The sequence below is a fragment of the Neofelis nebulosa genome, chromosome 6, assembly GCF_028018385.1.
Source record: "Neofelis nebulosa isolate mNeoNeb1 chromosome 6, mNeoNeb1.pri, whole genome shotgun sequence".
In the NCBI taxonomy this organism is placed as follows: domain Eukaryota; kingdom Metazoa; phylum Chordata; class Mammalia; order Carnivora; family Felidae; genus Neofelis; species Neofelis nebulosa.
In genome coordinates, this window is record NC_080787.1 from 122553146 (window position 1) to 122570572 (window position 17427).

At 36.8% G+C, this 17427-nt stretch overlaps 1 protein-coding gene across 2 annotated transcripts in view; it reads left to right on the top strand.

Moving 5' to 3' along the window:
* ENPP3 (ectonucleotide pyrophosphatase/phosphodiesterase 3) overlaps positions 1–16488 on the top strand; it is a 75717-nt gene extending 59229 nt beyond the window's left edge. For both annotated transcript variants that reach the window (XM_058735288.1, XM_058735290.1), the window contains 5 exons: positions 4574–4709; positions 7235–7312; positions 7927–8059; positions 9659–9815; positions 16234–16488. In XM_058735288.1, coding sequence (XP_058591271.1) covers positions 4574–4709; positions 7235–7312; positions 7927–8059; positions 9659–9815; positions 16234–16404 — 675 coding nt within the window. In that variant the 3' untranslated portion in view covers positions 16405–16488. The remainder of the gene's footprint in view (positions 1–4573; positions 4710–7234; positions 7313–7926; positions 8060–9658; positions 9816–16233) is intronic.
* The last annotated feature ends 939 nt before the right edge of the window (positions 16489–17427 follow it).

Genomic DNA, 17427 nt, shown 5'->3' on the forward strand with positions numbered 1-17427 from the left:
TCCTAACAACAACTGCTTCAAAACCATTAGAGTTGATTAGACTGTATATGCATTTTGCTTCTGGGCCTGCTCAGTAGGGCCAGATGAATGGCTTTTTCTGTTGCTAGGTGAAAAATTGAAATTAAGAGCAAGAACTATGATTATGTTTTAGAATGTATGCCTTATAAATTTAAAATAAATCAAAGAACTTTTTCAGAGAAGAAAATCTAGCACACTTGCAAAGCACTTCTCTCTCTCTTGATCTATATTCGTACATACCTCGCTTATCACTGGATTTTGGCGGGGGGGGGGGGGGGATGGGGGTGGGGTGGGGGGAGGGAGAGGTGGACGGGGAGGAGGGGCTCAATCTCACTACCGTGAGATCATGACCTGAGCCAAAATCAAGAGTCGGACACTCAACTGACTAAGCCACCCAGACATTCCTTCGCTGGATTTTTAAATAGCCTTGTTTTGTTTCCAAAGTTTCCTAGCGCTAATATTATAAATTATGACTTAATCGTGTTTTGTGACTCTTTAAAAAACTAGGAACGTTATTATGTATTGCAAACATTTTTTTAACTACAAGAAATATTTTTCCCTATAGAAAAAACCCACATGCCCAGAAGAATAATTTAAAAAGTATACAGTTAGTATTCTTACCATAAGTTCAGATGGTAACAATCCAATCTTCAAATAAATAACTAGCTTTTATGATCAGCCTACAGGTAAAGAGAGTCTGTAGCTTCAATAAAAATACTTTTATCTCCTATTCAAGTTTTATTTTAACCCCATGCCAGACTAGAAATGAAAGTATCTTGCTTTCCTGTCTGTGCTCATCACCTACTTCTCTTGAAGAATTTTGAGAGCTAGGGAGTTCAGATTTTATCTGAGTGTCTGAGTTCTATTTATTCTTTTCCTGACTTTTATCCCCTGGCTTAAAAAACTCTAAGGAACTCTGAAAAGCTAGCAGGGCTGAACCTGCTTCTGTGTGTGGAGGTGGGGGGTTGGGGGTGCGATGGTTCACTGTATCTTCTCTCAGGAACCCAGGACTCAGAAATGACGTGACCATACCTCCCCTCTATCCTTTTAAAGGGCTGCCTAATGCATAACCTCATGTTCATACAGGAGGCCACATCCTGTCTTTCCTAGTCTTGATGCACTTATATTTGGGGTTCAAGTTTGGTATGTAAGAAACAGGATTTTCGGTAAGCAAAAAAAGTGTAACTTTTTTTTAGTACTTTCTGACTAAACCCATTTTGATCCATGTGCCCCAAAGTCTATGCTACTTAGAGAAAATAGTAAATATTTTTGCCCGTTATTTGAGTACAACTTCTACAGCTGCAGTCTCATTAAAAATTACAGTACACTTCCCTCCTTAACATTTTTATTATTTTAACTGTTGAATGCAGGCATTTCACCTTGCTTACATTACGGAAAATGTGACCGTGGCTACATTCATGTATTGCACACTTCAAGTAAAGCTTACAAAGCATGTGAAGATTTAGAGGAAAGCGATAGGGATGTGTGGTAGGAACCATCAACTCACAATATTCTGGTTGTCTACGCAGCTGACAGTCGATATTGTTGGTTCTCCCATTTTGCAACATCTTCACGTGCCCCTTTATGTCAAGTGGAGACACCTGGTCATTGAGAACTGTTTGCTAGGGTGTGTTTTTGAAAGAATATAAACAGATGTTTTTAGCTTTCCAGTGTCTGCACCAGGAGAGTGAAATAAATGGTGAGAGCTAATCCATTGCCTCTAACACAAAAATCTTCATGTTTCTTGGTTTACTTTTTGGTTTGGTAGATTATATCACTCAGGAACTTCCTGAGAAAGGAAGACGGAAAGGTACATTTTTGCGACTTTGTGCATCTTTTTTTTTTTTTTAACGTTTATTCTTGAGACAGAGAGAGACAGAGCATGAACAAGGGAGGGGCAGAGAGAGAGGGAGACACAGAATCTGAAACAGTCTTCAGGCTCTGAGCTGTCAGCACAGAGCCTGACACGGGGCTCGAACTCATGGACCATGAGATCATGACCTGAGCCGAAGTCGGACGCTTAACTGACCAAGCCACCCAGGCGCCCCAACGACTTTGTGCATCTTAACAAATTCTCATTCTATCTACACACTTACTTGATGGGTTACGTTTAGATTTTAGAGGTGATTTTTCTTCAAATTAATAAGACTTCCTGGACTGATTCTCTAATGTTTTTATATGTTCTCTAATTTTTTTCCCATCTTTTGTTAAATTCTACTTTTTGAGAGATATTTGCAACTTTATCTTATAACTCTTATTGAATATTTTGTTTCTGCTGTCATAACTTTTTATATCCAAGAGCTCTTTCTGCCTTTTTTTTTTTTTTTTTAGCATTTATTTATTTTGAGAGACAGAGACAAAGCATGACTCAGGGAGGGGCAGAGAGAAGGAGACACAGACTCTGAAGCAGGCTCCAGGCTCTGAACTGTCAGCACAGAGCCAGGCGTGGGGCTGGAGCTCACAGACTGCAAGATCATGACCTGAGCTGAAGTCAGATGTTTAACCAACTGAGCCACCCAGGCTCCCCTCTTTCTGCTTTTCTATTGTGTGCTCTTCTTTCTGTATGGATGCCATACATACTCTCATCTCTCTAAGGAGTGAGTTTTCTTCTCTCTCCGCATTGTCTCTTTTTTGTCTTGGTTCCTCCCCCACCCCGACAAAACTCCTGATGATCCTTGGCTGTAATTTTATATGTTAAGGGAGAGGAACTAAGCTATGTGGCTGGGGCTTGCAAGATGATAGACTTCGCTATAGGTTGATCAAGGTGAGAACCAGCCATTTTGTTGGGGATTCCCAATGGTAAGCATCTAGGTTTCCTTTCAGGCTGGCTTTTGTTTCCCTGAAAAGGGACACTTTTAATCTGATCCAGCATATATAATTGGTAGCCTTCATGGTAGCAATGAGACTGACAGGAGTCTTATCATTTAGTATATAGATTTTTATTTAATCCCATTACTTTCAATATGGTGCACCTGCTCTCTGGGCAGGTGTCCTTTAGTCTGGACATCCCTCTTGTTCAACCTCTCTAGTGAGTAGATGTTTTATCTAGCCTCTTTTACAGACTTTCAACCTATACTCTTCTTTCTGGCCCTATGTACATTACCTGTCTTTAGGAAACTCCCAAGTTCTACCCTTGGGGTTTGGCAGTAGGAATCAGCTTCTTTGTGCTTTCCCCAATCACAGGCTTTTGGTTGTCAGTGTTTACTGCTCTATCAAGTCATGTTACAATAGTAAACAAATAGGATTTCCAGCTTCTGAAAAGTTCTTATCCATTATGTGTCTTCATCATTAATGTTCTTTTCAAGGGATTTCAGAAGGGAACAGAGATAAATGTGTTCAATCAAGTTGACAAGTCTATTCAATTTCTGTATAAGTGTTTTACAACCGAAGTGTTGTAGTATGTTAGGGGGTACATTCTCTGGGTGACTTTCCCCAGACTTCCCTCATCTTTATCTCCTACCTATTCTATGTCTATTCAATGTCTATTCTCCTACCTATTCTTCATCGTACTCTCTTGCCTATGAATGTAGTGCACAGTGTTTTTTGCCTTTTTCTTTGTGAATTGAGCTTATGCATATTATTTTTCTACCACTTTATTGAGATATAATTGACACATAACATTGTATAAGTTTAAAGTATACAACATGATTCGTATATTGTAAAATGATTACCATATACATTTTAGACATCATAGCTTATTTTTGCTTTTAGTGCATGCAGTGAATAAAGGATATCTTAAATTAATTTAACCATTTTTTATAAATTATTTTAAAAATTTTGTTAAGAAATATATACATTGTGGGCAGTAGTGGGCATATGAATCAAAATCTGAAAAAAAAAAGAATAACAAAATGTTTACTCACTCATTGTTACAACCTAATTGAAATATGATGATGATTTAATACTGTATTACCTTATGTACTTGGGTTAGGCAGCATATTTATAGGATGCTTGCTAGTGGATAAATTATTGTATTAGTCTTTAAATAGAGTTACAAGGAAAATTATAAAAAACTTGTTCCTATATTTCATGATAAATTAAACATGGCTACAATTTTTTTTAAATCCCCAAATAAGTAAGATCAGACAACCATAGCTTCTTTGAATTAATCTCAGGTTGCCCAGTTGAAGAATAACAACATCCTTAGTTCATATGTGTATTTTTAAAATAAATTGTTTGTTATTTATTTTCAAAATTTACTTGCAGGTACAATATATTTCACCACCTAAAAGTTAGATCCTAAAAAGAATTTTGGTTTTTAGCAGTAGCTCCCATTATTCCTTTTTTTTACTCCCAGTTCAGGATTTTATTCTGTAAATGTTCCTTTCCAAGATGTATTTGATTTGCCCTCACAGTGTCCCTAACCAGAAGGGAACCACAGAAGAAAACATTGCTGAAGACATCCATTTCCATTGCTTGCGTAGACCTGATTCACTAAGAAAATAGGAAAAGGTTAAATGAAAAACATTCTAGGGAAGTTACAAACCATATAAGGTGATGGGTTAGCCACAACTGTGGGTGTAACTTTTTTTTTTCTTTTTCTCTCTTTCAACAGGGAGACACATCGCCTCTTCCTCCCACTGTCCCAGACTGTCTGCGGGCTGATGTTAGGGTTGCTCCTTCTGAAAGCCAAAACTGTTCCTTTTATTTAGCAGACGAGAATATCACCCACGGCTTCCTCTATCCTCCTGGTTAGTATAACTCTTTTTTAGGGCAACAACTTAGAAAGCCCTCATCAGCTGGATGTGGGCATGTGCCTTAAACATATGCTCCCCACCTAAACTACCTGCTTGGGCTAAACTAGCTGCCCAGAGGCTTCCAGTGGTTGTGGGCTGACCTGATACAGTGTAACAGCTATAATAAAGACTAATAAATTTTGCAGTGGGAACCACACATCAGCTCTAATCTGGCCCAGATGTTCAGAGAGTTCGTCAGGTTTAAGTTTAATTTTAAAACGGAAGATTCTTTGGAGATGGATGCAAAGCGTCTAAAAAAATATTTTTTCTGGCTGCCACCCCAGCTAAGGCCTGCACCGAGAGTGCATCTGTGCCCGTGGCAAGAAATCAGGCTGGAATTCTGGCCTGTCACACATGGGGCAAGCTCATGTCCGACAATTTCACACCATGGATTAAATAGCTGAATGAACTTTACGTTTTTCGTTTGTTTGTTTATTTTAGAAAACGTCTCTTCTCTTGGGAACATACAAAAGCCAGTGTCATTTTCCCTTTTTTTCTTTTTAAATGTTTATTTTTTATTTCTGAGAGAGAGAAAGAGAGAACACAAGTGGGGGAGGGGCGGGGGGGTGTAGAACAGAGCATCCCAAGAGGGCTCCATGCCCATAGCAGAGAGCCCGACGCGGCCAAACTCATGAACTGTGAGATCATGACCAGAGTTGAAGTCAGATGCTCAACTGACTGAGCCACCCAGGTGCCCCACCCATGTCATTTTTCTAAACTCAAATCTTTTCCCTATTCAGCAAGAAATGTCTTATTTGTTAACTCACTCATGGGATTTTCAACAATTTCAGCTTCTGGGAATGGGTTTGCTTCTGCTGTTTGGCTTCATTTTCCTGGAAGCCATGACCTATGAGGTCAGTTTAGAGATTTATAATTTAGGGATTCTTACAGTAAGGAAAGAAAGGTTTAATGAAACCAAGTAGCATGTCAGTTTAAATTCCTAACGCTGAATTAGGACAAATAAGCTGATATATCTTATTAAAATATCTTCAGACAAAGCTCCCAAACTTACACAAACCATAGGATAAACCTTACACAGTTGCAACATTTTATTAATAAAATTTTAAAATTGGCATATAATATTGTATCTGTTGAGCCATAAGGCATTTGTTGATATATAAATGTTTGCCTTGACAAAGAGATGAAATTAATAAGTAAACAACTTGTCTCAAAAAATATTAAGGATGAAATGAAACTCTGCTAACTCTCCACTACTCTGTTAAAAAGTCTGTTGTAAGTTAATTTTATTTTTCTCTGAAAAGGAGGTAATGCTATATTGATGGCTATCCCAACTTTCAGAGCTTAGTTTAAAAAGTAGAAAAGGCTTCTAGGGGTTCTGAGGACTGTGAATAACATGTGAAATTTTAAAGAAAAAACCCAACAACTTGTTTTTCCTTGCCTTTTGGTGCCCCCTCATTAGCTTTTCATTTAAATATTAGTTAACACACCCAAATGTATGTTTAAACACAAAGAGCATTATAATTATAATAAACATTTACAGGCTTGCAGCTTTTTTAATCCTCAGTATATTTATATGACATAGATGCCATGAGACAAATGAAATGCAGAGGGACATAGCATTTTGCTCTAGTGGTTCAGCTGGTAGGTGATGGAGCTGGGGTTCCAACCGAGGTAGTCTTGGTTCTAGAACATACTATGCCCAGCACTCACTGTGCTAGACAGCACATCCATGAGTCCTCAGAAGCAATCCTGTGTGGTGTCATTAGCAGTCTTCATTGTGTTAAAACTAGCTCTCTGAAGAAAATTTGACTTTAGAATGGTTACTTATAATAGCATTATTATTTTGTGCACATTCAATAACTATGCATTCACGTTGGTATAGTGTTTGTTTTCTAGGGCTGTTGTAACAGACTACCACAAACCCACTAGCTTAAAACAATAGAAACATATCTCTCACAGATCTAGACAGCAGAAATCTAAATCAAGGTGTTGGCAGGGCCAGCACCTCTCTGGTGCTGAAGGAGAGAATCTAGGGGAGAATCCTTTTTTTTTTTTACCTCTTCCTGCTTCTGGGGGCTCCGGGCATCATTTGATACATGGCTCATCATTCCTAATCTTTGCCTCCATCTTCCCAGTGCCTTCTCACCTGACTCTCTCTTGTTCTCAACACACTCTCTTTTTATAAAAAAACACCAGCCCTCTCTAAGTCCAGGATAATCTCATCTTGAGACCCACAACTCAGTTCTATCTGTGAAGACCCAATTTTCCTGTATATCACATTCACATGTACAGCGGGGTTAGGACTTGGACATATCTTTTTGAGGGTCACCGTTCAACCTACAGGCACCAAATGTGTAAAACTGCTGGCATTGTTGATAATGTCTGCTGGAGAGTACTTAGTATCCCTATGTTTTGACTGCTAATGAATTTTCACTAGTATGTAATTGTATTTTGCTTAGTATGGAGTATGATATATTTTCTCTTCTAGTTTGATTTAATCAAATTCATTTGTTTTGCAGCAAACAATAGAACTTCTGATAGTCAATATGATGCTTTAATCACAAGTAACTTGGTCCCTATGTATAAAGCATTTAAAAGTAAGTATACATTTAGATTATTAATTTAAGTGCCTAAGTGACTTTGTGAACTTACAAACTAAACACATCCTTTTGGCAATTTCTCCATGATATTGGGTCATTATGTTCTACTGCTTTAAATTTAGGAATAGGAAGGACCTCTGGCATATTTTTTTTTTACTTCAACTCTGGGTGCCTTGTGACTAGAGCTTCAATAATTTATTTTTAATCCTAATTTAGCTGTAAATGGCTGTTCACAAAACAAAATTTTACTGACACTTACCGTAAGTAAATGTTAGGTGGTTTGTCCCTAGAATCATAATCAATACAGCAGTCTGTAGGTTCTGACCATTATTTAGTATCACTGTCCCCAAAGCAACTCAGCACTAGGGAGGAATTTGGCAACAAATTTTACTGTAATTTCACAACGGCAACTACATCGGCAACAAGAAATATCATCAATGTGGCTCTTTATTTAATTGTGTTGTATGGACTGTTTTGCAGAATTACCTAATCACCATGGACAATTACCGAAGCAATCTCTGATGCTATTTAAATGTACCTGTCTGTAATAGAAAATATTTCCATATGCAATAAGGGTTGATATTTTTAACATCTTATTCTATTATTTTTAGAAATGTGGGATTACTTCCACAGTGTTCTTCTTGTAAAACATGCCATGGAAAGAAATGGAGTAAATGTGGTTAGTGGGCCAGTATTTGATTATAATTATGATGGTCATTTTGATGCTCCAAATGAAATCACAGAGTAAGTAATTTGAAAACAAATGGACTTTTTGATTTAGCAGTGGGATATCATGAGGGGAAACCTCAGTACTCTAAATAAAAGCTTAGTATTTGAAATATTACACAATATATTTATATAGAGATGTTATCATTGACTATTTTCAACCATCTAAATATATAGCAAAACTTTTATATGGCAAACATTTAAACTAATGGGCAAGGAAGAGTTCAGCAAAATTTTTATTTGGAAAACTTCTAAACAAATGGGCACAGGGAAAATGTGATTTTGTAAAAGTTAAAGAGATAAGGAAGACTCACTGTATATCAGTAAACATAGAAGCATTCCAGCAAAAAATAAATAAATAAATAAAATGTCAAGTAGTGACGATTCACAATGTTGTCCAATAGTGAGTGATCCATAAAATACCTTCCAGGAGAGGGTATAGGCTTCCCCTAGAAAAGCAGTCCTAGTAATCTGTACATTTTTGTACCAAACCTGGTCATAATACGTTGCTAAGAACTACCTTTGAGTGCAGCATACAGGCATACAGAGTTTTAGAAGTTTTATCTTTATTATCAAAATGTATGAAAGGCAAACTAAATCATTGTGCTGTCTAAGCCTACGTTGTGTAACACAACAATTTCTACCTATACCTTCTAATTAACATTTTTGGTGACTCAGTGTGTGGCCTTTTTCTATTTTCATTTGCCTTGTTCTTATTTTAGTGTTTATTAATCCTATATTTCACCAATTAATAATTCTAACAAACACTTTGATAGCACTTTACTATATGGCAAGTATTTTTCTGTACACATATACTTCGTTTAGTCCATAAAACATTCTTAGGTTAGATTCTTTTAGCCCCCATTTAGAGAGGAGGAAACTGAGACACAGAGAGGTTGAGTATCTTGTCTATGTTACACAGCTGCTAAGTGGCAAAGCCAGATACAAACCCAGAAGTCTAGCTCTGGTTCATGTAAAAATCCTAAAATCCCAGTAATATCGCTCCTTGTAGCAGCTCATATTTTTTTTTACCAGGCTCATAATAATAGCTTTCCTTTATCGTGCTCTTAATTTTTTTTAAAAAATACTTTCATGTTCATTATCTAAAAGACTGTCATCTGTTGTATGGATTTATTTCCATATCCGCACTGTGAAGTAGGTAGCATAGGATCACCTCCATGTTAAAGTTGAGGAAACTTACTAAATCATAGAAAGTTAGAGGATCAGCACCCGCCCAAATATCTAGTGGAAATGCACGGCTAGGGTTGGAATTGGGGCTTCTTTGTCCCAGTCCCTGCTCCCCTGGAAAATGTCTCTGTGAAGTATAAAGTCAACAAAGCTGGGAAACCCAGGAGGCAAAATGTCATGGTCTGCTTTTCTTTTGATTCTAATACTCTTCATTTATGCTAAAATGACCAAGTTTGGACTTCTATAAATTTCTGTTCTGAGAGCTCATGGAAGTCTAAAAATATGTGATAAGATTTTGTACTTCCTATTCACGTACTTTTTTCTTGGACTATATTTTTACCTTGGCATTTAAAATATTTATATAATGACATTTATAAATTTTAGAAGCAAAAGTATAACAACATCCAATCTTTTCCATTGTGTTTTTAGATATATAAAGAACACTAGTGTTCCCATCCCAACTCATTACTTTGTGGTGCTGAGCAGTTGCAAAAATAAGAGCCACACCCCCAACGCCTGTCCTGGGTGGTTGGATGTCCTGCCCTTTATTATCCCTCACCGACCTACCAACGTGGAGAGCTGCCCTGTGAGTATGCTCCTGGAGAGTCCTCAGGACCTGAGAAAATGATTAGTCAGATCTCCTCCAGGCTTTTATAAAAGTGGCTTTGGCTACAACATGGGCAGGGTTGTACTAAAAATTACCACATTTTTAAACTTTTCCTTAGACTATTGATCTTTATGTAATAGATATCAATTTAAATATGGATGTGGCTACATGAACATGTTTTTAGATATGCGTACCTTATGTATTTTATTCATACACATTTTATTCACACTCACTCAGAAGGGAAGGGTTGGTACCTTATTAACATTTTGATTCTTAATATAGAAATTTAAGGTGCTGTGCCAAAGTTGGCACTAAATTAATGTTTCCTGAAGGAATACGTAAAAAAAAACCCATCAACTTGAAACGTGAGGACTGAAATTAATTACATATACATACACACAATGAGTTAAAGTAACTCTTTTTTAAACATCATGTGTTAGTCTACTTCAGCATCTTAATGGATCAAGGAAAATTGTATGTAACTAGTTACTTAAATTTGCCTGAATTTTTTTAGAAAAAAATATGTATTCTTGTAATTCGGTTTCACTAGTCATTCAACAAATATATTTTCACAGTGTACAGCACTGTGAAAGAAACTTTTTAGAATGCACCAAGGAGAAATACATAGTCTCTGCCCTCACGGAGTACATCTATAACTTTGATATGTAAATGAGACATAAAAATGAAATATAAATAAGGATAAATTAAATATGGACATGTAGATGGGTCAGTTGATAATATAAAAATTATTTTAAAAATATAAAAGTAAGAGATGTCACAAAGTTGTTATTAATTGCTAAATACTGTTATAAGGATTTAGTGTTTCAAATTTGAAACACATTTGGCAGGAATAATCAATAAAGGAAGGTTATGTAAAATGAGAAGGGAGTAGGGCTGGGCCCTGAGAATGGGCAGAATTTGTACAAATTGAGAGGATTAAGAAGAACTTTCAGTGGAGAAAAGATTTGGTAGTGGGTTGGATGCAAGAGCCAAAGAAAAAAGGAGACTGGAAGATGAATCAGAGATTTTAAATGTAGGTAATTAGGAAAAAAAAAAAAAACATAGAGGGAAGTTAGGAATGAGAACTATTTTGGCAGGTAGATAAGATAGTTAAGTTTAGGCATGTCCGTTGTAGAAATAGGCGTTCACATGGAAAATCCCATAGGCTAGTAGAGACTGGAAAAAGCGTAGGTTCTAGGCCAGACTGGGATTCATCTTTATTCTTTTAGATGTTCAACACATAACTGCCTTCATCATACTATGTATTGTGGGAGATACACAGATGAAATAGACATGAATTCTATCAAAAGTGCTCATAGGCTAGCCCATAGATACCTAGTAAAATAGAAGAAAGAAGAGAAAAGTGGCACAAAGGACAGATAAAATTGTTATAGGACTTCAAAGGAGAAATATTTCCTGGTAGGGAAGGCGACATTCTAACTGGGTCTTGAAGATAGGATGTGAACTTGAATGTTTGAATGGTTTTTCAATGACTAAAGATGGAGGGCATAGGTTAGAGGCTAAACAGTGGGTCTCTCATAGTCCTAGAGTGGGGAAAGTTTTCCAAAAACAGGGAATCCATCATTCTTCACTTACTCTTCCAGTGGCAGACAGTGGTGACTAATATAGTATGGTGCTGGCTACCACTGAATCAGAATTAAATATTCTTTACAACGGGTTCTAGGTAGAAGAAACTATTGGATATCCCTGATCTAGGTCCTTATTACCTTTTATCAGGACTTTTGAAAATGAATCTTAAGTAGCTTCATTGTCTCTTGTCCTCCTCCCCTTCACCTCTGTAGTATACCAGTTTACCTTAAACCTTAGGTTTTCATTATGACATACTTTTTCATCCCAAAACTTTATCTACCCAGAATAAAAAATGAAAACAAGCAAACAAAAAACTCCTAGCCTGCACTTAAGACTCTTCACAATTTATCTTCAGTTAGACCTGCAAACCCAAGTTGTGGGCTAACTGAAGTCCTTGAAACTACTTGACATATCTTGGGTTTCCCTACCTTGACGCCACTGCTCCTACTTTTCTCTCCTATAATGCCCTTGTTTTCCATCTGCTAAAAATTCTACCTACACTTCAAGGTAAAGAACAAATGCTATAAAGCCTCTGACATCCCAAGTAAAGATGATCTCGGAATTAATAGGGTGTCATCTCCATGGAATAAGACATCAACCCTAATGAATTGAACATTATCTAAGATTTTAAGGAATTTGAAGTATACTAATAAGGGTATGGCATTTATAAAGGTAATTATGAGACATAATATGACGAGTGTAAAGCAAATTTAAACCAAGCTATGAGAGAGATTGTGAACAAGATGTGGCTGTCAGACATGAGGGAGGTGAGAGGCAGGATGGAAAGGGTCAAATGTAACTGAAAACTTAGGCATAACTGACTAGGACATATATAAGACAATCAGTTGTTTTGGGAAGGATGAATTCGCTCTTTTTAGTCTTCAGATTGAGAGGCTAGTTGATTATCTAGGAGGATACAGGAGAAGCAGCATAGGATAGATCTTAAATGCACGGATTTGGGAGTTGGACATCTTGTGTTCAGTTATTGATATGGCTTCTTTGGGTAAATAATTGAATGTTCATCTCCTCAACTGTATAAAAAATCACCTTCCCTAATAAAATTGCTGTGAGCATTAGACAAGTTTTAAAGAAATCACATCTTATGTTGGAGCTACAGTCAACATAAAGTGAAATTGCATACAAGCAAAATCCTCTACATATCAAATCACCCAATAAGTACCAGTACATATACAAACTATATCCTAATATGGCTAAATCAACCAATATTTCCACTAGCATTAGAAAAGGTACGAGTGCTTTAAGCCCCCAATGAAATTGTTGTCTTTCTTTCAGGGGTATGTTGTAAGGAAACTGCACTTTTAAATAATCACTCCACCACTGGAAGAGGTTTGAGGCAACTAACACCATTTGTAGAAACGATAGATTCATGATTCCACCCCACGCTTGGTCTAGGGAATTAGATTTATGCTGCCTCATTTATTTTCTTCCTTCTCTTGTCCTTTCCATATTTTCTGCCTTTTTTTCCCCTTTTTATTTTTTTTCCCTCAGCTTTGTATTGTTAAATCCCTGTCAGTTAAAAGAGAATGTTGTCATGAGTCCAAGTGACTGTCATTATTGTAGCTTGCTCAGCAGATATCGGAAAATGCAGGCATGGAACTTGGAAGAGAAACCAGAACTGTAGAAATAGATCTGATATTAAATCATGGGAGTGAAGTAAAGTTGCCAAAGGAAAGAAAGTGGAAAGAAGAGATCCAAAGTTCAAACTGAGGGAAATGTCTATCTGCTAGGATGGAAATCACTGGAATCAGTTGAAGAGATAGAGGGTGTTCACTGAACAAGTCATCAGTTAGAGCTATGCAAGAAAAAAGGAAATTTTAGAAGCCTGTAGTGATCAACTAAGTGAAAGTTCGAAAAACAAAAACCCACTCAACTGGGTTATCCTTGCCAAAGCAATTTCATTAGTGTGGTAGCAGCAATAACCAAACTATATGTGGTTAAGGGGAGAAGATAAAGAAGTAGGGTAGAAAAATACTGAAACTGATATTGCCTGAAAAACCCAACAAAGGACATTGTATTTTAGGGGTATATAAGACTTCTGTTTATGTAACAATTTGAACACATACACAGTTGACTCTTGAACAATATGGAGGGGTTAAGGGTGCCAACCGCCACACAGTTGAAAATCCACATATAACTTTTAACTCCCAAATCTAGCTACTAATAGCCTACTATTGGCTGGAAGACTTACAATAGCATTAGTAGCCCATTTAACACATATTTTATTACATGTATTGTATACTGTATTCTTACAATAAAGTAAGCTAGGGAAAAGAAAAGGTTATTAAGAAAAGCACAAGGAAGAGAAAATACAATGACAGTTCTGTATTGTATTTATTGAAACAAATCTGCATATATGTGGATCCCCACAGTTCAAGCCGATGTTGTTCAAGGGTCAGTTGTTTTTAAATATAGCTCATAATCACTCTATGTTTGCAAGGCTGCTCGTCTGTTGGATGCATTAGTACAGTAAGAGTTGTCTATTGCTGGCTTCTGTTCAGATTACTTGGTGCAGGTGAACTACCTGGTATTAAAGAACTTGAGTATTACCCCTGACTAGATAGAGTTAGGTGGCCTGCTTTAGGTTTATTTCATTGCAGTTTTAAAAGAGGGTAGACCAGGGGCGCCTGGGTGGCGCAGTCGGTTAAGCGTCCGACTTCAGCCAGGTCACGATCTCGCGGTCCGTGAGTTCGAGCCCCACGTCGGGCTCTGGGCTGATGGCTCGGAGCCTGGAGCCTGTTTCCGATTCTGTGTCTCCCTCTCTCTGACCCTCCCCCGTTCATGCTCTGTCTCTCTCTGTCCCAAAAATAAATAAAAAACGTTGAAAAAAAAATAAAAATAAAAAAAATAAAAGAGGGTAGACCTAGTCAGGTGTCGAGTGAACATTTAGTTGGATGGGTACCAAATAAGCCATGAGGGAGCAGAGTAATATAAATCAAGAGGGAGAAAACTTTGTGAAAAAAGTGATAAAAAATAGTGAATGCTGCTGAAATGGGAAATAAGGGCAGAAAAAAAAAAAAGAATCAATTAGATTCTCGTTGGAAATAGGCTCAAATTAGTACACTGCGTATTTACTTAAAAAATTAATGCACATCGTGAATCTCACAGAGAAATGCTTTAGTGGTTAGAAACAAGAAGTAGTTTCCTCTTACACTTCCTCTGGCTCAAATAATAGCTGCCTATGTTAAGCTTGCATATTTAAAAAAACAAGTAAACCAGGGACACCTGGGTGGCTCAGTCGGTTAAGCATCCCACTCTTGGTTTGGGCTCAGGTCATGATTTCATGGTTTCGTGAGTTCGAGCCCCATGTCGGCTCTGCATTGACAGTGCAGAGCCTGTTTGGGATTCTCTCTCTCTCTCTCTCTCTCTCTCTCTCTCTCTCTCCCCCTCTCTCTCCCTCTCTCTGCCTCTCCCTCATTCGCGCTGTCTCTGTCTCTCTCAAAAAAATGAATAAACAAAAAAATTAAAAAAAACAAACAAACTACTATGCTGAAGTCAAATGAGAGTTATTAAAACACTTTCATCTAAACAAACCTTTAAATTTTCTTACTTTTAAAAAAATCTAAATGGAAATTAGCAGTACCATATGAATATCAGAAAATTAATATATAAAAAATAAGAAATTTTATAGAAATCCATAGCTCTAAAGGATCGAACTAATTTTTATATAGTAAAAAACCCATTAAAAGTCAGATGGCCAAGAAATATGTGAAAAGATACTGAACTCTGATGATACTCAGGGTAATAAAATCAAACAGATAAAACACTATTTCACACTGTGGTTTGGCAAGGATGTGGGGAAGTAGGTATTCTCTTCCACTATCAATGCAAGTGTAAATTGGTATAAATAACCTGAGGAATGTGAGGTTTAATATCTGGGAAAATTAAGTTGCGTGTACACTATGATCCAGCAATTCCATTTATGTATCCTAGAAACTCATATTCTTGGATACGGGAGGCATGTGCCAAGTTATTCATTACAGTATTATTTACAATGCCAAAAATACTATCAATATGGCAATAAAAAGAAAATAAACTATGCTACCACAAACCACAGCTAAAAACAACTGATTTAACTGGCTCTGGATATATCTCTATGGATAGATTGCACACATAATTCTTTTTTTTAAATTTTTTTAACGTTCATTTATTTTGAGAGAGAGAGAGACAGAGCATGAGTAGGGGAGGGGCAAAGAGAGAGGGAGACAGAGGATCTGAAGCAGGCTCCAAGCTCTGAGTTGTTAGCATAGAGCCCAACATGGGGCTCAAACCCATGAAATGTGAGATCATGACCTAAGCTGAAGTCAGAGGCTCAACTGACTGAGACACCCAGGCGCCCCTGCACATGTAATACTGATTGAGAAAGTAATTATAGAATACCACTTATAATACCGCTTATATAAATTGGAACACTCATAACTCATGCTATATATTGTAGATTGATGTGCTGTAAAAATTTTAAAACATGGACTCATGCTAATTATTAGTTCTGAGTAGAAGGACATTGGGGATTTAATTTCATCTGTACTATCTTATTTCTTTTATATCTGAAGTAAATACTAAAGTAGCTAAGCTTTATGACTTTGTGGTGGTCTGTATTTGTTATAACGTACTTTTTGTACTTCTGTTTTCCTTTTATTTTAGTAAACAACAAAATTTAGCTGTATCAAGTTAAGATTTAAGGCAATAAAAAACACAGGGAAAAGGAAAACCTCTAAATAATAGAAGATCCCTCTGTTAATGAAAAATAATGCCCTATGAAAAACAGGCTTTTGTTTCGCTTTTACAGGAAGATAAACCAGAAGCTGTTTGGATTGAAGAGAGATGGAAAGCCCACATTGCCCGGGTCCGCGATGTGGAACTTCTTACTGGGCTGGACTTTTACCAGGAAAAAGTACAGCCTGTCTCTGAAATTTTGCAACTTAAGACATATTTACCCACATTTGAAACCGTTATTTAACTTAATATATAAATGAATTGGGGCAGAATGTAAATGATTTTTCTGTTAAATAATCACAAAATAAAGTGTTCTATTTTTCCTTAACCCTTCTAAAAAGCCATGTCACAGAATTTTCATTATTCCCTTCTCTTTTTCATCTCTACAAGTGTGTGTTATTTTAAAGTTCCTCTTTTTTTTTGCACAGAGATTGTGCTGTGGTATACCTACCATATTATATTTATTATCTTATTTATAATCTTTGGCCATATTTTCTGCCCAGCATTATCTAAAGAGAAAGGAGACCAGGCTAAGTGTCACTTTGGTGAAAGTTATACAAGAAATGTTGCATTTGACAATTAGACAATATTTATTAAAAGAAGCACATTACCTCATTCAGTAATTTCACTTGTAAAACCTGCCAACAGGGGTGCCTGGGTGGCTCAGCTTGGTTAAGGGTTCAACTTCGGCTCAGGTCATGATTTCACGGTTCCTGAGTTCGAGCCCCACATTGGCTCTGTGCTGACAGCTCAGAGCCTGGAGCCTGCTTCAGATTCTGTGTCTCCCTCTCTCTCTCCCCCTCCTCCATTCGCACTCTGTCTCTCTCTCTCTCTCTCTCTCTCAAATAAATAAACATTAAAAAAAATTTTAATAAAAAAAACCCCATGCCAGTATATGTTTGACTGTAGGAAAGACTAGGAAACAACCTAAAAGACTGGTTGAACAAATTCTGGAATTTGTTTATACAAACAATATGAGTGCAATGCTATTCCAATACTATGAAGAAAGAAGTAGATCTATATATTGAATGTATGTCTATTGTTAAATAAAGAACAAGGTAGAATAGCATTCTATCATTTTTTAGGGGTCAGCAAACTTTTTCTTTAAAGGGCCAGATAATAAAAATTTTTAGGCCATATAGTCTCTTTTGCAACTACTCAACTCTGCCATTACATCAAGGAAGTAGTCATAGATAATATTTTAAAAAAGGGGGAGAGTTGTTGTGTTCCAAGAAAACTTTATTTACAAAAAACAGACAAACAACCA